Here is a 22,586-nt window from a genome sequence, read left to right on the forward strand (position 1 = left end):
GTTTGACAAGTAGATCTGATCCGTGGATGGACCTTGCCTGTAGCTTAATACCTATTTTATTTTTCCATTACAGGATATTTGTGAAGATATATCTGATCATGTTGAACAAATTCATGCTCTACTAGAGACTGAGTTTTCCCTGAAGCTTCTCTCATACTCTGTCAATGTGATAGTCGATATCCATACAGTACAACTACTCTGGCACCAGCTCCGTGTTTCTGTTCTGGTTCTGAGAGAGCGCATTCTCCAGGGGCTACAAGACGCCAATGGAAACTACACCAGACAGACTGATATTCTGCAAGCATTTTCTGAAGAGACAAAGGAGGTATAGTAACTAAATTCAGCATTTTTGATAATTTTATCTGTATTTGAAGAAGCTTGTCCCTGTTGCACATTTTAAATTGCTGGGTTGACAATTTTAAGTATAGCTCAACCTACATTTAGTGTTACTTTTGTAAGAACCTATCTTGAGTTTCTTCAGTTAGTATCTGTTTGAACCAAACTAAGAGTAGAACCAGTAAGACCAGCTTTCAGAAATGTCGTATTAGTGGTAAATAAAGTTATCTCCTGGTTGAAATAATTTTCGTAAAGGAGTGGAAACATTTACAGAGAAGTGTCTAGTTGCTCTTGAATTTAAAGGTCACATGCAATTCAAAACACAATTTTTATGTGCAGTAATTTCTTCAATAAAAAGCTTGAACATTTCCCTTTTTGCATACAGAAACAGGAAGTTTGCATAATGTTTTCCCTAACTTTCCAGGTTATATCATTACTGATTTAAAGCAGAGAACATGGACTTCTGAGTGTGATTTTGCAATGTGCCTCAAAACAATCACATATTTAGCCTGAGTAACAATTACGCACGAATCAAACTTTTTTTTTTCTCTAATGGAGTGTTGAATTCACATACATATAAATGGTTTGTAAATCTGGATTAATTTAGCTAGATTGCCTTTTCCTTGAAATGAGTCATAGAATCACCAAGATTGGAAAAGACCTGTAATATCATCCAGTCCAACCATCCACCTATCAGTAATATATCCCACTAAACCATGTTCCATGGTAGAACATCTAAACATTTCTTGAACACCTTCAGGGTCAGTGACTTCACCACCTCCCTGGGCAGCCCATTCCAGAGCCTGACCACTCTTTCGGAGAAGTATTTCCTAATGTACAACCTGAATCTCCCCTGGTGCAACTTGAAGCTGTTCTCTCTAGTCCTATTGCTAATAACGTCAGAGGAGAGGCTGACTCCCACCTTGCCACAACCTCTCTCTGCTCAAACAGGGTCACCTAGAGTAAATTGCGTGAGATCACCTCCAGGCAGGTTTTGAATATCTGCGGAGAAGAGGACTCCACAACATCTGAGGGCAACCTGTTCCAGTGCTCTGTGCTCTCAACCTGCTGGTAATGCTCTTCCTAGTGTACCCCAGGATATCATTGGCCTTCTTGGCCACAAGGGCACGCTGACAGCTCACAGTCAACTTGGTGTCCACCTGGACCCATAGATCCTTTTCTACAGAGATACTGTCCAGTAGGTCAGCCCCAAAACTGTACTGGTGCAGGACCCTGAACTTGCCTTTGTTGAACTTCATGAGATTCTTCTTCACCCAACTCTCCAGCTGCTCAGATTTCTCTGAAAGTCAGCACAGCATTCTGAAAAATATCAGCAAACCCTAGTTTCATACGAGTTGCAAACTTGCTGAGGGTGCACTCGGTCCCTTTATCGAGGTAACCGACAGTTGAGATGAACGAGACTGTGCTCAATATTGACCGCTGGGGGGCATTACTGTTTGGCTTCTGCGGTCTATATTACAGAGGAAGTCAAAAGCCCCCTAAAGACGTTCTTAATTTCAGATCTCTGAAGTTTAAAGAGAATGTGCATACCTTTCTGCTCCCCTTTGAGTTTTTATGTATCTTTGCTACAACAAAGTGGGTGGCCCTGAAATCAATATTCAGACATGCCCAGGCCCACCTTCCACACCCCCTCTTCCTGATATGTGTGCATCTGATGCTTCAGATTCAGTTTCTCCTTTGCTGTTGATGGTAAATCTTCTCTGGCAAATGTGAAATAAATTGATGCTTGTCTGAACATGCAGAGTGGTGACTTAGGGTGAAATCTTTATTTTTTGTCATGAGTGTGGTGATTTCGAGACCTAAGAAAAGGGCTGATTCATATACTAAGAAACAGAAAATTTCCCATATGGCTCTTATTACAACTGCTATAAAAAATGTCCATCCAAAAAAGGAGAGAGAACTGACTGGACGGGGATGGATTATTTTTCAGTGGGGATTTTATTTTATTTTTTAATTTAATTTTATTTGCTAGATTGGCTTGCATGGTAATTTAATAAATAAATAAATAAAAGCAGTACATTCTATCACAATTCATTAATTTCTCTCAGCTAAAGCATAAATAGCATTTGGTAAAATTAATGGTTAGCAATAGCAGGAAAAAATATCAATGTTAAGTTTCTGTTCTATTGCTTGAATGGATGCCCAGAAATTGCTCTGTAGATTTTAATCTTCTTTTAATCTATCTATTCAAGCTTTTCATGAAATATAGTGGTAGTGGCTTTATTTGGCTGAAGAAAATAAATAAAAGATGATAAAAGATAACATACAGAAAATCATATCTGGTCTCACCTACACTACTGGATCCTTCCCCAGACAGGTCGATGTTGTGTGACTACTAAATGACTCACAGTGTAAGGATTGTATCTAGTAGGGGTTTTCATGCATATATGGATAGTGAAACTGCTTTAGCAAGCCAAGAAAGCTTTTCTCAAGCAGATAACCCTTCCTTACAGAAACATTTTCTTAGTTCAGTTCTTGAGGATTATAAACAAGGAATTAAAGTTTATTTTTTCACCTAAGAAGACCTAGAAGCTGTCAGATTTGGAACGAATAGAAGAAAATCTTTACACAAAGCAAAGATTTCTATTTTGGAATTCCCTACATCAGGACACTTAGAAGTAGAAAGTATATATGTGTTTAAAAAAGAAATTGAAAAACTAAGGAAAGATAGGAACAATAATATCCACTGCATGAGTAAATTCCTATGGTGCTCCTTGGAAGAAGCTGAGGGTGCAGGTAGATATATTTTGTGTGAAAGGATCACACACACACACACACACACACACATATATACCCACATCCTGTAACTTAGCTGGCAGAAAGTGGCAGATAGTATTTAGAAGTGATTGCAGACACAATATACTAGTCTAGATGGAAATTGAATCTGAGCCAGGAGGTCAAATGTTATGCTTTTCTGTAGTCCATGAACCTATCATTTCACCAAATGTTTGCCTTGATCTTTAGGTCAGCCATCTTCTTTGTAGATGTGAGAGTGGCTCAGGCTGCCAGTGTTAACTGAGAAACTCCGTGGAAGTGATTTACCAGGGTTTCTTTTGTGCTCTGAGAGACAACTGCATCTTGGCAAATCGCATCACTGCTCCTGCAGCTCTCATAGCGTGCAGACAATTTTCTGGGCAGGGAACAGTCCTGACTGGGCTCTATTTATACCATTTTGGAAAGCATATAGCACATTCTGTATTGACTTGCTTAGGAACACAGCTAATTAGCTGGGTAGGCAGTAACTGTACTTTTGGCTATCTTGGTGCCAGCAAGAAGAGGTACATGAGATTTAATGTTTTGAGGAAATAGAATAAAAACCAGTGGGGCAAGCTGCTATGATAGAGATGCCAAATTGAGAAAAGAGTTTTTTAAATAAGAACTTTAGAAAATCAATATTTTGAAGGACTTCTTCCCCTTTAGGAACTATCCAGGGATAACTAAGAAGGAAAGAAAAATCAGTTAAGTGCAGCCTGAGTTTTTCCTAGCTGAACCAAATCTATGAGTTGTATTTCACAATCGATAAAAGAGGAAATATGGAAAGGGCTGGTATAAGTCTACGTTAGTATACAGTCAATTCAAATGTTGGGAAATTCACAGTAGAAATACCTTGCTAATTAATTTAACTTATTTGAAAGAGTAAAAAAAAAAAAAACAATACAAAATTGTGCTGGATCAAATATAAATACAAGAAGGTTTTGGAAATACAGCCTACAGAGTTTTACAGGAAATATTACTATGTGGAAACAGACAGATATATATATTTTTTTAAGTAAGTCATTCCTCTTGGTAGCTGTGCAAATAACAGAATATTTCCCTGAAATAAAAACAATAATAAAACTATGGTAATACTGGCATTAAATAATGCTCATCTGAAGCACACATTTAAATGGCTGCCTGGGAAGTGACCAAGCAAAATGATCTAATGAACGTGATTGTAAATTTTATTAAGATTCATAAACACTTTTTTAAGAGAGAGAGGAATGGAGCTCATTACTCAAGAGAAATGAAGGCCCTGTGGGCCTTTGGGAAGGGGTTTGATTTATATATGGCCTTACAGTTTCTAATATTTACCTGAGATTAGAGGAAAAATGCAGCTGTAATACTAATCATTGTTTAGTCATTATTTTCCTTAATAAATACAGCTCCAAAATGGAAATTTGATAGTTTTATAGAAACTTCCCTTTTTAATTCTGGATTACTGACGAACAGTTTGTGGCATTGGTTCTACCTCTGGATATAATATCTTAAATAAAAAATATTTTTAAAGTCCAAGATTTCAGTTGATAAATATTTGTCTAATCTATCTTTTTGTACAAATAACATTTTTAGTAAGAGGAATTCTTTGTATGTTACTTTGACTAATGTAAGTGGGGTGGGCAGAGTACAGAGCTCAAACATTGTTTATACAAGATTGCAAAAGGCAGTCTTCTTTAGTAAGGCTCTTCTGGTTCAGACTACAGTCTGCATGGCTTATTGTGAAATTGCAGGGGTAACTGCACCTTCTTTAGGTAAAACTTTGCCTTAAAAATACCTATTATGTAGACCAAACCAGGGAAAAAGACCAGCATACATTTAGCTACCTAGAGTTAGAACCCTAAAACATGAATTTCTGCCTTTTGTGATGTTATTAAATAGTTGTTGTAACCACTTGACCTAAAGTTTTATTTTATTTTTCTTAGATCAACTTTTCAGTTTCTTGGTTGTTCAGTGATTAATGCTTTACTAGATCTTAGGCAGTGAAACATAAAGCCGATAGTTCATTACCTTGTGTGTAACGTATGAAATTAAACTTGTAAACAATACCATTTCTTTGTCTATTTCAGGATCGTCTTGACTCTTTAACTGAAGTTGATGATTCTGGACAGCTAACTATCAAATGTTCTCAAAATTACTTGTCATTGGATTGTGGTATTACTGCATTTGAACTATCTGACTACAGTCCAAGTGAAGATTTGCTTGGTGCTCTAGATGATATGACCTCCAGCCAAGGTAAAGCAAAATCATTTGAATCCTGGAACTACAGTGAGATGGATAAGGACTTTCCAGGACTTATCAGAAGTGTGGGTTTACTTGCAGTAGCAACAGATTCCGTTGCTCCTCAGTGTAATGAAGCATTAAGTGAGAAAAAAAACCATTTACCTCTTGCACCAGAAGATGGAGATGAAAGCAAGGACAGGGAAGGACCACATGAGCTTTCACAGTCTCCTTCTGCTAATTCTTCTGTTTCTAAAGGACCTTGCTCTGAAGATGGCATCTCATCAACTGAGAGCAAAGCAGTTTCTGCACAAAAGAAACCAGAATACAATCTTCCACAACTCAGTGGTGAAAAAATCAAGCACCCTCACTGTGAAAACTCAAATCCTAAGAGATCCATAAGAGACTGCTTTAACTATAATGAGGATTCCCCTACACAGCCTACTTTGCCAAAAAGAGGTCTATTTCTGAAGGATGATGTATTTAAAGACGATATGGAAGCCAATGACTTTAAAAGGCAAATCTCTCAGATAGTAAAGAATGAAATGAGTAGAAGTACACCCTCACTGTTAGATCCACCAGACAGGTCCAAACTTTGCCTGGCTTTACAGTCAACCTACAGTGGTCCATCTGCTGTTAGTCAGTCTTATGATTGCTTAAATAAAATAGGTGAGAGAAATCTTGAGTACCCAATAAATAATCACTTTAAGGACAGTCCTGTAAGTCTAGGAAAACCTGGTTACTACACCTGTAAAGAAAAATCAAAGCACAAGAAGTCTCATGACACTCCAGAGAAGGTGAAAGGTGGCAGAACATCTGTACGTATGTGTAAAACAGCTCCACCAAAAGAAGTCAAAAAAAGAGGACGTTCTGTACAAAATGGAATTACTTCTCATAACTCTCAGTCTCTAGAGGGCACAGAAACTGATTCTACTTCTGCATCATCAGATTCTTGTAATCAGGGAGACCCAAATGGACAATCACAAGCTAAAACTGAGCCTTTTAGTTCACCATGTAGCCAAAAGAGTGCTTCCTCAGCTGGTTCTGAACATATCAACTCATCACCTCTTTTATTGAGAAGAAAGAAAAATAAAAGTTTATCCTCATCGCCAACTTACAGTCATATAAACAGCAAAGATGGTGAGGTCTGGTATGGTTCTGATGAATATTTAGCACTTCCTTCACATCTCAAACAGACTGAAGTGTTAGCTTTAAAGCTAGAAAATTTGACAAAGCTGCTGCCTCAAAGGCCCAGAAGAGAAACTATTCAAAATATTGATGACTGGGAGTTGTCAGAAATGAACTCAGATTCAGAAATGTATCCAACATACCAGGTAAAAAAGCACAAAAAAATGGGTAGAATTTCACCAAGCTCTTCAAGTGATATAGTATCTTCCTTGGGTGACAGTATTGAATCTGGGCCTCTCAGTGATATTCTCTCTGATGAAGACCTTTCTATGCCTGTGTCTTGCATTAAAAAATATATTGAAGGGAAGTTGGAAAGGACTGCTGCAAGTCATCCCACTGAGAATGAAACTTCTGCCTCAAATAAATCAGCTTTAATTCGTCAACTCATGCAAGATATACAACATCAAGAGAATTATGAAACCATATGGGAAAAAATTGAGGTAAGGTCATAATCCTGTGGTTTTGTGCTGTGTTTTTAATAAGCCTGTACATAGAGATGGAGCTGGGAACAAGGGAAAATCTGCTTTGTTTTTCTTTTAATGATGAAAATAGTCTCTACTGACCAATAGAAGAGACAACAGTAATGATCACTGTGCTTATATCTGGCTGCATTTAACCTTAATTATACAGAATTTGTTTATTTTACTTACATCAATGCCTTTAAACTTGACAAAACATACTCTAAAGACAGCAGAGTTTCTTTTGGCCAAGATTATGTGCATAATAGGTTTTTGGAAGCATTTGAAAATCAGGGATCATTTTAGTGAAATAAGGCTTTGTAGTGCCTGCTTCGTATTGCCTATTTTCTTTAACAACAACAACAACAAAAATTGCTTTAGTCCAGGAATATGTGGATAATTTTCTTGACTCCTGTCACATCATGTATAATAACTTCATTGTAATCAGTTTTTTTTTTGTTTTGTTTTGTTTTTTTGCAATGATATTCCTACCAGTGTTGGTGGAACTAACCATAACAGCTTTTAATTTAATTTAATTTGTGTTGAGATATAATTTTTTTAATTTATTTATTTTTGGCTTCTTGCATCACTTCTGAAGTACCTCTTCTTCAGAAAGGGCCAAAGGTTGCAGTTGTTAACACTACTATTTATTTTACGTTAACACTGTTATTCTGTTGTTATTATTCTGTCTTCTGTTTATAGAACTAAAAAAATGATTAATTTTTCAACACAGGAGCTTTTACTGAGATAATTTCTGCCTCAGTGATACTATGGTGTCTTGCTGAGCAACTTTAATTTGACATAAGTAATAGAAAATCCCTCTGTTATGTGAGGTTGTGAAAAATTGCAAACAAAATCTTTCTAAAGAATACCATACCTGTGCCACAACAGAGTCCTTTCTTTTGCCAGATCTTCTGTTTCATAATTCCCCAAGCCGAATAGGAAAAGTGTGCCATTACTTCTTAATTATCATCATTTGGCATTCAGTTCAGTTCTGTTTTTTAATAAATCTCCAATCCCAAAAAGAGGATTCCTGATTGCATGAATATGTGTCTTAGTAGTAATTCAAACCTTTTTTTTTTCAGTGGTAGTTTTACTCTAATGAAGTCAGGTATGAAAGGAGAAGTTAATTAACAAGAAGCAAGCTCATGCATGTTTCTAATCCACTTACATTGTGGAAAATGTCTAGCCTAATATATTTATTGAGATTGTAAAACAAGACTAAAGAAATTCAACCTCTCCTTTTTGGAGAACAACAGTTTTGAAACAAATGGCAGCCTCAAAATCATTGAAAGTCATATTTTAGCTATTTGAATAGAGTGAAGAAAGTGGTTTCAAAATTTTATACTGATGGGAATAATTTTGAATTAAAATAAATCTCAGCATATCTTGATAGTAAGCAATTTGCTGAATGCATGCTAAGGTATTTATTGGAAGACTTTTCCATTGTCTCATTTATATGGAATATAATCATCTGAGGAAATCAGTCAAATGTGTTTCTTCATACCTCTAAATTATGCAGATGCCCTTGCACAGGTACTGTCATACTGTTAATCTTCCTGATTATCCACAGACAGAATTCTGCTTGACTGGCCTAATTGCTGTTGAATTGGAGCACTTTCTTGCTTTGTGATAAACACTATGTATTTCTGCCATATTTTGCCCTGTACTGCAGCTAATTCTTTCACACATGCTTCTTATTTATGCAGCACCGGGTATCTCCATTCTGTGGTACATTACAATTTTTGTGTCAGTTCTCTGTACATTTCTGAAATTATGTTTTGAAGATAAATGTTAGCATGAGTGATAGGGAATTCTGAATGTTCCTTTTGTTAAGATGTACTTCTACACTAAAAATAGCATGAAAGCACTTTTAGTATCTACTCTAAATTAATTTTAGAATGCAGATTCAGGTTGGTAGTTTTTATTTTACTAACTGGAAAAGGAAAAGATATGACAGCATCATTCCTGCAGGCAAAATCACTGGCATTATTTGCAGTAAGATTGTTCAGCCAGGAGGAGGCTCGGGGGGATCTTATTAATGTGTATAAATACCTAAAGGAAGGATGCGGAGAGGATGGGGCTGGATTTATTAAGTGGTGCCCAGTGACAGGACAAGAGGCAATGGGCGCAGACTGGAACAGAGGAGGTTTTATCTGAACATCAGGCAACACTGTACCATGCCAATCTCAGCCATTCTAGAATTCCACAGTATGGAATGCTGTGCCCAATACTGGGCATTTAAATGAAGACGTGTTGGCTTTGCAGGCCTCAGTGTTTGTTGTATGGAGAAAATCGCCAATTTTTCCCCATTTACAGACTTGCAGCTTGTTTTATTGCAAGCTCAGTTTTTGCAAGGGTCAGATGAATACATGAATTTCTCTGAAAACAGCCATCTGATATCTATCAATCCATCTTTTCATGAATTTCCCTGAACTCTGGTGGCTCTGTCTTTTGTCGGGGGAGTTCAGTCTGGTACTGGTTACTCACCTTCTTGACACATTTTTATGTTGTGGATTAGAGTGTGCACCAGGGATCTTACAATGAAGAGCTTTTGCAAGTCTTTATGTTGTCTTCCAGGGTCCAGTCCAGGGCACTGTCACCCTTGTGCAGCCATTTGTCCCCTCTGCAGCCAAGATCTCTCAGTGGAACAGAGATTAAAAATCTCTTTTCCGCGTTATTAGAATAATAGGATTAATTTTCCTGTGTGGGGGGGAACTAAGGTTTGGTGAAGTATGCAGTCTACAAAAGAGAGTGTAATATCAGAGCTAAGCTTGTTAGAGTGACAAATAACCTATGGGTTTGTGTGGGAAGTACTTGTATTTTAGAGCGTAGTGACAAGAGGTGAATAAGCTGTAGGCTTCTGCAAATGGTTTGATGGTCTTGGTAGAGCAAATTACGTGTTGGAGGTACAGTTGGGAGTCCATTTGGGTAGTGGAGAGATGGCTGGAAAATATTTGGAGAACTGAATTTTTATTGTTTATATTGATAGAGGACATAGTTACTTCTGGGCAGAAAATGAGATGTAAAAGTTGCAAATAGTATAGTTAAGGTAGAAGCTGGATTGCTATAAGAGAAGCAAAGTTTACTTGTGTTTGGAGATGATTTTCATCATGAGGGCAAAAAGCATGTACAGAGAGCAAATGAAGTTTGGCCGTGGTGCTAAGGGTACTAAAAAACTTGTAGAAAATGATAATGCTGATAGGGCTTGGTAACGAAGAAAAACAGAACATAAACCAGTAATGTCAGAACAGGTGAAAAAAGCAAAGATGACTGACAGGGAACAGGACTTGCTTCTTTTTGATTACCAGATAGAGGATTTTTCAAGTGTCGTAGTGCTCTCCTCAGCCTTCTTCCTTTCAATAAATTATGCAAAAGTACTTTAATACTGGCTCCCTTAAGATAAATGGATTGCATACTTTTCCTATTAGTTAAGTGGTTGTCAATATTTTTTCATTTATAAATCTTACCGTGCTGCTCATAATATACTGAAATACTGCTCTTTACTGATGAGCAATTTGCAAAAACAAAAATCAACAAAAAAACTACCAACAAAAATACAACACCAAGTAAAAAGGTATCAGATCCAGAAATACCTTGGCAACTCTGCAGTCTTCTCAGCAGTTTTACTGCTTTGTGCAGCATAATTGTGGATGTGGCATCATATTTTGTACTGTGAGTGAAGAATATTTTGTTGCTTTTGATCCAATGATACCTCCCCTGCTTTAAAAGCCCATCCCTCAGTTTACAAGCTGGTTAAACTATGATTAAGCAATAATGCATATGGAATTCACACTTCTACTCAAATACTTCTTACTAAAAAGTGATATTGAAATACGGTGAACATTTGGGTTTCTAACAGTTTGCTTCAATTTAAACAGCTCTTTTGAGCACATTCACTTTTCCTTGGCATTTGCTTTACAACTGAGTGAGTTTGTCACTGGGAATCTTTGTAAAACCAGCAACTAATATGCAAGCTGTGCAAATTCTGAATTTGTAACTGCACATTTAAAACTGACTGCAGGAGTTATATATCGTGAAGCACATGCTTATTCAAAACTGTTTTTTAATTCCCTGTGTAAAGACCTCCAAATTTTAGTAATTTAGCAATGATTTCAAAGTATGTCTTTACTAGGATATAGAACTGATTGCAAGTGATATTCTACATCAGCTATTTGGCTCACATCTGACACGAAACCTTTAGCACCAAACACCTTCTGATTCTTGCTGTGTATGCAGCCAAACTCCACATCCCAGTCCTCTTGGTTTCAGTTTGAGATAACTACTGAGAAACTCTGTTAACTAGTTAATGTACTGATTTTTTTATTATATTGATTTGATTTTTTTTTTCACTCCTTGATTTTTTTTTCACCCCTTGATCATTATCAAACAGAAAACTGTTGAATTGACATTTGTGTTTTCTATTGTTATCTTAAACATGGTTACATACGGAGGGGTAAGAAAGAATGCTCAGAATGCTCATTGCTTTCTGTTTTCATAGAGCTGCACCTTTCCCAGTGCTTTAAGGTCTAGCTGTTCTGTTACATAATACACTTAGGCTCCTGGATACTAATGTTTTATGTATTTTCTGCGAGAGAGTACAGGATATTCCAGAAAGATACAGTACAGCAGAGTCCCCATGGTCTAGTCTAAATATTTAATTATTTAAATAATACATTGTTGCTAACTTCCAACTAAATTAAATTCCAGTCTATCTACTGTTGTTAATGCATCATTGCCTTAAAATGTGTACATGCTGGAGATGAGTCAGAGCAGGAGAAATGTTCAAGGGTCTAGAGAGGATTAACTTGAGAGGAAAGATCAAGTCCACTTATGTAAGATTATTGCATAACTCTTCAGAATATGTTCATATCCTTTTCTTTTTGTGTGTCTTTATATGTTTTGACAGCAACTGGTTTTCATTCCTCCATCCTTTCCAGTATGTTAGGATCAGAAGTGAAACATTAAAGCATACTGACTCTTAAATCATATTTGTCGTCAGTAAGCATCAGAGTGAATATGATTTGTGGCAAATGTGGACAGAAAACTGTCTCTTAGAGGTTTATTTCAGTCTATCTGTAGGCTTACAAAGGTTTTTGAAAGTCGTCTTAAAAGCAACCAGAAAGATAAATAAATGTTCATCCTTGCCTTAGATTTTGGAGCACAGATGATAATTTTAACAAGGAACTGAACTATCCTTAGCTAACAAAACTTACATCTGATCTGAATATTCCTTTATTGTTAGCAAAGACTTATTTTGAACCCTGATTTCAGGTATATCAAATAAGTTTACCCGAATGAGGACTAGATTTGCCTCTACTTTCTGCTGGATGATCTTTGGAAACTTCACAGAGCAGGCTGACCAATATAGAGCCAACAAGCAAATGGAGATGTAGATGTGTGTAGATATTCAAGTTGCAAAAACTGAATAATTTTTCCTGCTGATGCCAACATCTGACTACAGGAGCGTTTCCTTACTGTGCTGTATGAGAGCAAAGACACCCAGAATCATTTGAAGCATAAATACTACTACACTATAGCAGTAACAGAAGTTTAGGAGCTAGCAGAAAACTAGCTCAGATAAGTCCAAGCCAGGTTCAACCTATGCATTGCAGTACAAATTTGTCACAACTCTGCTGAACTACAGAAAACGAGAGAAAATTGTAAATTTGTTAAAAACAGCAAAGCTTCTGGGGTTAAAAACAAAGAATAAAAAGACAACAGACAAAAGAGGAGAGATTGTTATTTAATTCTGTAAAGGCTTCCAAATTTTGATGGAGAAAAAAAAAAAAGTAACTCGGAGTTAGGGTTTAATGAGGGTACAAAGGACTGCCCACTAGAGACCACTGGAGGGAAAAGGAATTAAAGGGAAGGTAAATAAATTAGGAGGCAAAAGAAAAGCAATCAGTGGAGGAAGTAATAGTGACATGATTCTTTTGTAGACTGCAGGTGAACAAAAATTGAGTGCATAACAGGACATGAAATTGGGGAACTGGAGAAATAATAATGGGGAAAGTAAGAGATGACAAGTCTTAATTTCTCCCTGCTGCTGTCACACAGAATAGTGGCAATCACTGCTTTCTCTGTTTTAGTATTTAAACATAGAAATCTTAACTGCAAAACAAGTTCGTAGGTCAAAGAATTTAAATATCTCTTGTGAGGTGGCATATGTAACCTCTTCTCACCAATTAACCTTACTCAATAGGAACTGCTGAATTCAACTTTCTGATTTTGAGGGGAAATCATGGTCATTGTATCTTAATTCATGTCAAGGATTTAGCAGAGGTCAATACATTCAGCAGTTACTCGTAAGCAAATAGCATCTGCTCTATTTTAGTAAAAAAGAGTGGTTTGGGTTTTTTTTCCTTCACTAGGAAAACTTTTAGATATGGTAATATATCACCCTCTTGAGGCCAGTTGTTGTTACAGCACCTATTTAATAGAAAATTTGCTTCTCAAATGAACAAGATTTGTGTAACTTTATAGTCAGATTTGTTAGAAATTCAGAAATTAAATAATTGTAAAGAATAATCTTTCATCCTCATGAATATTCATTCTTAGGAGGATATTTTTACTTTAGTGTAGGTTCTAACTATTTTTGCTATGAATTTTATTCCAATGAATTTAACGTTGAAATGTCATTCTGATCTGAAATAATAGCATGAATATGTCTATTATGAAACTTAAAAAATATAACCTGCACCTCCACTTCTACTGTGGAAGTGTACTATTTCACTTCACAGATATTGTGAAATATATTTTAAAAACAAACTCTGTTATCTGCAAATAATATATGTCTTACTGAAAATATATCTGCTATTTTTACTATCATTTAGAGAACTTTACTTACATTATATACATAAGCAGTGATTAACATAACTTTCTGATTTTCAGGCCAAGAATATTGTGCCTTTCTGCCTTTATCCGTCACTTGCCAGCTAGCTTACTGAAAACGATACGTAAAATATAATTAATTTATCTTTTATTACAAAGGCACTGTGAATGTTTGGAGTTGATTTTGTGCCATTTGCTGAAAGTACTCAATTTGGTTAATGTCATTATTTTAACATGGTTTGTATTTCGTTTGGGAAAAGGTAAATTGTTTGCAACTGCCCAGACAACTTTCAAACCTCTTTTAAACTGAAATCATGCAATAGGCCCACTCTGCACTAAGGCTACAGGAACAACCATGGTATATGTACATCACGTGCAATTTCAAAGGAATTAAATGCTGGGGGAGTGAGGTCAATTTCCAAGAACTATAGGATCAAACAGTAAGGAAATGTTAGGACTGGTGGGAGGAGGCGCTCAGGCGGCGCCAGTTGAGTCCTGTGGTGCTGCCCAGCGCATGTGCAAGGTCACAGCTGACCCTCAGCAGGACGAACAGCTGCACATGGGTGTCCCACCCCCAGACTCCATCTGACGCCCAGATACTCAGAGCATGCCAAGCAAGAAATGACGGCCATCCATAACTGCCTATTTTTTCTGAGCAAAATAAAGTTGTCTAATATATTACAGAAGCCATTATATGGAAAAATTGCAAATGAAGGTTAGTTCATCTTTTGGATGCAGTTCAGTTTATAATCAAAAATACATAGATTAGTTGTAAAACAATCTGAAAATAACGTATGTTGCCAACACAACATTTAAAATAATTACATGAAGAGGCAATGCATTACTTCCAAGTACCCTTACATCACCATAAGTTGCTTCAACATCAATAGTTATATTGACAGCATTTTTAGAAAAAGCATAGCAGGCAACTAGCTTCACTAAAAATGTAGATGCTGACTACATACTCTCACTAACCATGGAGTTTGGATCAAGGTTGCTACACAATAAACATTTCATACTGAAAGAATAGGGACTGTTCTGATCAGAACGTTTTGCTTTAGGTTTTTCTGTAGAATAAATAATAAATCTGTACCTAGGAACAACAGATCCTGAACTAACTTCTATATATTCTGTTGTAGTTTAGAGTTTTTAACAGTGGACAAAAGCAGTATTTGGGACCATAAAATGGATGCGAATATGTGAATGTATCACAGCAATAAGCCCCTATCCTGTAACCAGGACATAGAAACTCATTTTGGTGCCTTTATACCCACTTTAAACCCTAATTCTGAGTTACTTTTTTTTTTCTTTTTTCTTCTTCTTTTTTTTTTTTTTAAACCCAAATTTGGAAACCTTTACAGAATAACTGTTTTTACAAGTTCCCCTTTAGCCAGACCACTCTGCTCTCCAGCTCTGCACTCCAGCTCTGTGCCCAGGATCCCTCCAGAGCCCAGACCCTGCTTTCAACTGCAACTGCAGAGCTGAAGTTCCCCTTCTGGGGAGTAGCTAACATGATTGGTCTTCTCTCAAGCACATTTGCTGCTTTTGTCCTTCCCTGTGTACGTCTCTGGCTACAAATATCTGGAGACTGTGGTCATAACTTGCTTCTTGGTTTATTAGCTGAGTCCAAGTGTATGTGACCTAAAAAGATTCACGTCTCTTGGCTGTTCTTTACATAGGGCAAGTCTTTGATCACTCGAGGATCACTAAGGATCACTCGAGGTTATAATATAAAAAAGCCAGAGCTTGAGATACTTGATACTCTAACACGTATGAGAAACTTAGATTTATCTTCTACTGGAACACATTTTGGGCACGTATCTTTTTTTATGTAGAAAATAAATGACTCAGAAACAGTTATTTTAAGAGTAGTGAAAGCTACTGGGAGACATGATCGATAACAGGTATTGCTATTTGTGAATGAGTGTATGTTGAGAAATAGTATATAGTATTGACCAGACCATTCAAGGACTGTATTTGGATGATCATTCAGAAGTTTGTGCATTTTTCAGGCCTCACTCACAGCATCACCGTTGCTGACTGCACTGCCTTTAATTCTTTTGTGTGTCAATGTTGTTTCCATTAGCTTGTTTATTTTGTTTTGTTTAGCCATTCTTTCTTTGTCCTATCACCTTTTTCGGGATCTTGGTATCTTTTAACCCTTGTATTTGTCCTTTCTGCTGCCCATTTTGCTCACTCCATAGTTTCGAAGTATTTTCCCAAGAACCTCTTCCCATTCTACCTCAAAATTTCATCAGAGGACAGATTAGGGACGCTGAATGAGGCAAGTGAAAGAATGAGTAGGGCAAGCCTTGGCTGATCTGAATAAAATATTGCCTTGAAAATAGCCCAGTTCCCAGTTGTGATGCATGGTAACTTAGGAGGTTAGATAGGCAAAAGAATTTCCTGTCGTCTAATATGTGTTGACATATGTGAAATTTTTCCATGCAAAGATAGATATGCTAATTATTTATTTGATTCTCAGGAGTGCTTTGAATCCCATACCAGTTTTGAGATACAGCACTGGTCTGTACTTTTGCAGAATTAACTCTCTCCTCACCGGAAGCCTGAAACCTTACTGGCGTTATGGCTGTTCATTGGGTCTCTGTTAGAAAGCCTGGTCACATCAGCGTGAGAGATCAGCAGCCATTTTGTATGCTTGGCATTACTGCCTTCTGAGCAGATGGCATCTCTGGAGGTTTACAACCAATCCATATTGCTGTTAAGTTCACACCAGATGATTCCTTAAATGATGAATGTATCAGAGTGTTTTCCTATTCCCCTCCCTTCTCTGCAATGGTCTTCTCTACTCTTTAACACTTGCAAAGGCATGAGGACCTTTTCTATGCCACTGTATGGCACACAAGTGCATACATGTTTGTCCTTTGATCTTTGCTCCCCAGCAGTGTCTTTCCAGCCCACTGATTTTGCCGCTAGGCTGTTGGTGTTCACTGCCCATCAGAAGGCTGGGGAAGTGCTATCGGGGGTGCTGCAAGCTTGTCTGCTATCTGTGAGAACACCACTCAGGAATAGATAGGGCTTTGGAAGACTGTGACATGCTTTCCTGTAACTAGCTTTAGTTTTGCTCCAGAGCCTATCTGCTGATACTGTCAAGGTCTCTTTTTAGATCTTGTAAGTTTAAAATAGTATTGGAGGGCTTGTGGTGGTTCTTTTAAATAGAAAGCAGATCTTCATCTTGAGCAAAGGCAAGACAAGGCATAGAGTAAGGAAAGAATCATATTTATGGCACCATGGAAAGGTTTAAGTAATGTAGAAAGATACGTTCATGAAAGGTTGACTTTGACTTTATTTCTGCTCCTACACAACAGTCCCATGGAGACAGTGACATTATTGTCTCAGAATCAGGTTCTGCCTTCACATGTAGTTATTTCGAATGGACTGAAAAGTAAAACTTATTTGCGTGTTCCTCTGTATCCTGCTTTTTAAGCCATTTATACTTGTGATTCTCTTACCAAGAAGGCTTTGGGAACACAAGAGCTTCTTAAAAGCTTTTATTGCCATTTCTGCTCTAGTCAGACTACAGTATAACTTAGTAATGCTAGTAAAGTCTGCAGGTTCAGTAGTAGACTAAAAAGTCTGCAAGAAGTAAGGTCGAGAGTATCCTTTCATTGACTTTTAGGGGCAAAATTAGAACTGAGTTAATTTGCAGTGTTTTCCTAGGCTTCTAAGAACTGTGCTTTGTCACATACGCTGTTCCAAGAAATACTCTTGACATTCCAGTGAGCTCTCCCTGAAAAGCTGAACTATGTCTGACTGACTGCTTGATATAACTCTATATTTTTACATATTAATCCTTGTTTTGCAGCATCAGGATATATACTGTGAACTTTAAATAAGGAAACATCATGAGCCAGTAAACATCCTGTGCTGCTGTTTTCTATTCTGTAACTGTATAAATTGTGACCAATAAGATAGATGCCTATCAGAGAAAATACATTCAGTAGTCGCTTCTAATTCTGTCTGTGGCTGTTGGATACAAAACCAAGAGGTGGCACTTGTGAAAGATTTGTTTAGCATCATATTTGGCCTTAAAAATGCCTAACTATGCAGTATATAGTAGAAGACTAAGATATATCTCTACAGAAATGTTCAGTATGAAAAGTCTTTTATCTTTATCTTTCCCTGTTTTGAGAATATGGAATTTAAATGTTCACTCATAGTCTGAGGTTATTGAGTAAGTGTGATACTTCTTAGCTGAAAGCTGCTAGTTTCTAGACTGTTGGTGAATGAATGTATCCCGAACTGCATATTAAATATTAGCATCCTCCTGATGTGCTTGGTCAGTTCTGTATTTCAGCAAAGTCATTATCTGCCACAGAATCTTGACAGTGTAACGCAAAGAATATTTTCCATTGTGGCATTTTGGTTCCTTGGGAATCCCTAACATCTGTACTGCTAATGGTTTTATTGTTGCCTCTGAGTCCAAGTCCAATTAAATTGTCCATGGCAGTTTGTTGCAGCCTCATCCTCTTGAGTACCTGGATTTCTTTGAGTTACCTTTGCCTATGAAGAAAGTGCACTTTTATCCTTTTGAAAATAAAGTCCATGAGCAGGAATGAGTTCCTCCTGAGACTAATATGCAAGTCCTTTTGTGGTCAGACAAAGGGTTTCTTAATGTATTCTGTGATAGAAGAGCCCTTAGAGCCAGCCCATCCTTGCACACAGACCCCTCTTGTGAGCTCAGTCTTTTTGTAAATTGGGAACAAACTTTACAACACTGTCTGCTTGCAACAAAATTGGACATTCATTTTTAAGCAACAGCCTCATAACCAATTCTTCTAAGAAGAGAATTCCCTTTGTGTAATAAAAGGGAAGGTGGAGAGAAAAAAGGTCTGGGTTAGTGATTTAACAAGCAGTGTTGTCTGGTGCTTCTATACTGAGGTTTGTGGAACAGAGTAGACACTGTAGAGTCACACTTAACTGCCATAATAGATTGCTTAGTATGTTTGCACTTAATAGTTTGCTGCTTCTGTTTTATTCTGATTTTAATCTTAGTTCAACTCATTAGAAGGGTTTTGTGCTTTCAAAAATGCAATGACCAGAAGTATGCCTTTGTACAATAAGCCAGCACGTGTGTTAAATGAAAATGTTAGCCTAATAAACTGAGCATCGTTATCCCTCCACAGCTTAAAATTACAAGCCAAAAGGTATTGAATTAATGTCCCTACCTGTGCCATATAGAGGCACTATGCATCTGGGAAATTTTATCCATAAAAAGAAAAAGCAAAATTTGACACAGAAGGAAGGCATACATAAAGCATTCTACAGTGGTGTTAACTGGATGCAGCTGCATCCTCTGTATTTTGTATCATAATTTTGACAGTGTTCGTGCTAGTTCTTACTTTATTGCATACATCCAGATTCTTCATCTAAGGCAACCTTGCATCAAAAATATACTGAAAACATTCAGTGTTTTCATATTCTTTTAAGTATTTTTTTTTATGGGGGGGGGGGGGGGGGGTAGGAGGGGGTAACCATAACTGTACTATCTCTTAGACTAGAGCTCAAAATTACAGAACTGCACTCTATTCTGTTTCCATTCTAAACGTGGTCTAGTAAAAGCTGGATTTGTAAACTGATAGTTGCAGCTGAGATGGAAACTTCCTCCCTTCCCATTTCATTCAATTAATGAAAGCTGAACTTCAAAGTCTAAATGAGATCATTTGAAGTGCTAAAATTATTGAACACCAGAACTGTTTACTTCCCTATCTGACCAAAAAAAAAAAAAAAAGAGAGAGAGGTTGTAATGTAAAAAGTAAAGTTTAACCTCTGCAAGAAGCTAGGAAGCTTTAAAAGTTGTAGTGCAAGAAGCAGTGTTCTCTGAGATGAGAGACATTTTGTGCAAAATTTTAAGTGACTCACTTGCTAGTCCTGCGTATATGTATTTTTTTTTCACAGCTGTGACAGTATAGGCTTCTCTGGGAGGTCTCCATTGTGTTCTGGTCAGAAAAGTGTAATCCAGTCAGAATGTCTGAGCAACGCCCCTGAGCTGAGAACATGTAGGAATATCAGCAGTGACTGGAACATTTCTACAGTTTCGTAAGCATGCATGTTAGCATTAATTCTGCAGTTGTTATCAGAGATCAGTCTTCAGCAGAGATGGAGTGAAGCATCCAAAGCTCAATGGGACTATGAAGTAGGAAACTGGAGAGACACAGAGAGAGAGGATCTCATGGGCTGTGCCAAGAGGGGCAGCAGTGGGGTGCAGGTGGTGAATAGCAAGGTGTGCTGAACAGTTGTGATCAGGAAGAAATATGCGAACAGGATCCAGGAAAACAGGAAAAGAAATAGTCACAAACTACTTGGGATGCCAAAGATGACCAATTTCTGTGATCATTTTAAGTATTTAATTTTTCTGACGCACATTTGGGATGGATGGAATGCACACAGTCCCATTAAGCGTAATGAATTGCATGTGAGAATTGTTCATCTGACCAACCCTGTAGGCCTTGATGCCATGCTCCAGGGTGTCTTGTGCTGGCAGCACACCACCACAGCTGCTCTTCCGCATGCCACAACGTGAAACCTAACTCAAGCTCCTCTGGACAGTTCTATGAGCTATAGGGAGCCCTGCAGCCCTGTGCAGCAGCTGGGGGGTGTCCGTCTTTTGTAGGCCCTTATCTTTAATAGAGCCAGGATGGATGGCACACTTTGAGGTGCATCCTTCCCTGGCCCCATATACATGCATGCATGCCTTTGGCCTTTGACCTAATCCATCCCTGTACTTTGGTGTGACTCAACTAGTTAATTGTCATGTTTTACTATTCAAAATTTGAGAATTCTTGTCATTAATGAGGAAGCCTTGGGGTCATTACTTAAATCCCACCAATTATTTTAAAGTTCTTTGGTTAATTAATTCTTTGATTTTTGTAGAAGAAATTAATAGTGTATTTTCATTCTATAAGGCCACCAGCACCGAAGCAGACGCACCGAGTTATGGTTAGTTTTTTTCATCGTACTTACAATTGTCTGTCTTCTTCATTCTTATCCATACAGAGCAAATAGAATTAGATCACAGAAAAAAAAAATAAAAAAAACAAAACAAAACAAAAGCAACAACAACAACAAAAAACAACTTTGTTCATGTGAAATTAAGCCATTTTGTTTGCTGTAGCTTTGTTCATGGGTGTGTGATTAGATTTCCTGTCCCTAGGAAAATCTGTAGAGCTGTCATAAAACAAAATGAAAAACTGAATGATTTAATGGTGAATGCTTAAAAAATTTCTGCATGGGGAATGGTAAGAGCTTTATCATTATTTGCAAACTTTACAACAGAAGTTGCTACAAATCATTCAGAATACAGAATTTCTTTCTCTACTAAGCAGCACAGAAGAAGAGCATTATGCTGTGTCATGTAGGGACTTGAGTTTTTTAACTAACATCTAGTTTGCTAGCATAGTACAAGACTATTGCATTTGCAAAACTGAACCAGCTGGTCAAAAGGCAAAGACTGGATTAATTATACTGGTGCTCCATTTTTCTGTTCTGTTCCACGCTTTTCTCCCTGAGGAATTTTGTGCAGTAATTTTTAGCTTCACTGTGGCTGACTATGAGTTTTTGACTTCCAAAAACTTGTTTAATTTTTCCTTACAAAAATATGGGTTGGATAAATCTTACTGTATTTCCATTATAAGCATAACAGCGTCCAGATGAGACCCTTAACAAATATAAATCAGCGAAGCTACACTGAAGTTTGTAATGACTGAAACTCTTCCCTACCTTAAGATTGATGAAGATAAAAATATTTAGAGAAAGGAAAACATAATCTAAAACAGAAAACGCAAAAAGGGCAAGAAAATATATCAGTTACAATTTGTCATCCTATGAATTTCTCTCACTGAGTGCTCCTCAATACGGATTCAGGATTGCATATTAAGTCTAATCCTTTGTTTTAATATAATTTATGCTGTAGAGTTTTTCTTTTTTCTTTTTTTTTCTTTTAATGTTTTATGCTCTGTCAGAGTATTGGAAACCAGTTTTCTCCCTATTACTTTTTATAACTTACTTTGTCTGAATCTTTTACTGAAAGCATGTTACTCTGGGAAAGATCCTAAATGATGAGAAAAGCAAATAATGTTGTGTAGTTTGTGTCACAGAGTACATGTTCATCTTTGATCATTCCAGCTAAACAGGCTGCTAGGGACTCAGTGTGGTCAGTCTATGGAGGGGTGACGGCCCTTCAGTGCGGTTTCAGTTATGTTTTGGACTCCCCTTCTATTCATGTGCTGTGAGAAGAGCAGGGACATAGCTTTGTATTTCTGACAGGGTTTCATGGGGACCGTCAGCACCACCGGCACTCCTTCTGTGGGTACTGGGAGCTTGAGTCTCCCTTTGGGCTGGGTGGGGAGGCTCTGCCGGCAGAGGCAGAACCATGTGTGTTGGTCGTGGGCTGTGATCAGCAGTGGGAACTGGTCTGTTCCTCAGAGCCTGCACCTAACTGTCCCCGGGCAGGCAGGCAGAGGGAAGTAGGGAGCGCTCAGCAGGAGCGAGCTGCGGTCCCGCTCATGACTCCAGAGCTGCTGCATCCAGTTATATGTTTGTAGGTTTCAATTTCCAGTCTGGTGCTGCCTTCCAGGTGGGGTTAAGTCATGGGGCTGGGGGTCAGGTGATAAAGGCGGCTCTGGTGTAGGCGCCAGGCCATGAAAATAAAGGAGATGAAATTGCAGGCAACAAAACAACAGCCAACAACATCGGAGCGTTGTTTGATCAGTAAGCGTGACAAATGAAGCAGGAGCTGCGCTGTTCAAATTTAAT

General features: G+C 37.6%; 1 protein-coding gene across 8 annotated transcripts in view; it reads left to right on the forward strand.

The window, feature by feature from the left end:
• The window catches only part of AKAP6 (A-kinase anchoring protein 6), a 260,787-nt gene that overhangs the window by 82,646 nt on the left and 155,555 nt on the right, over positions 1 to 22,586 (forward strand). For all 8 annotated transcript variants that reach the window (XM_015287642.4, XM_040702182.2, XM_040702181.2 and 5 more), the window contains 2 exons: positions 74 to 325; positions 5,181 to 6,959. In XM_015287642.4, coding sequence (XP_015143128.2) covers positions 74 to 325; positions 5,181 to 6,959 — 2,031 coding nt within the window. The remainder of the gene's footprint in view (positions 1 to 73; positions 326 to 5,180; positions 6,960 to 22,586) is intronic.

Source organism: Gallus gallus, chromosome 5, assembly GCF_016699485.2.
Source record: "Gallus gallus isolate bGalGal1 chromosome 5, bGalGal1.mat.broiler.GRCg7b, whole genome shotgun sequence".
Taxonomy (NCBI): Eukaryota; Metazoa; Chordata; class Aves; order Galliformes; family Phasianidae; genus Gallus; species Gallus gallus.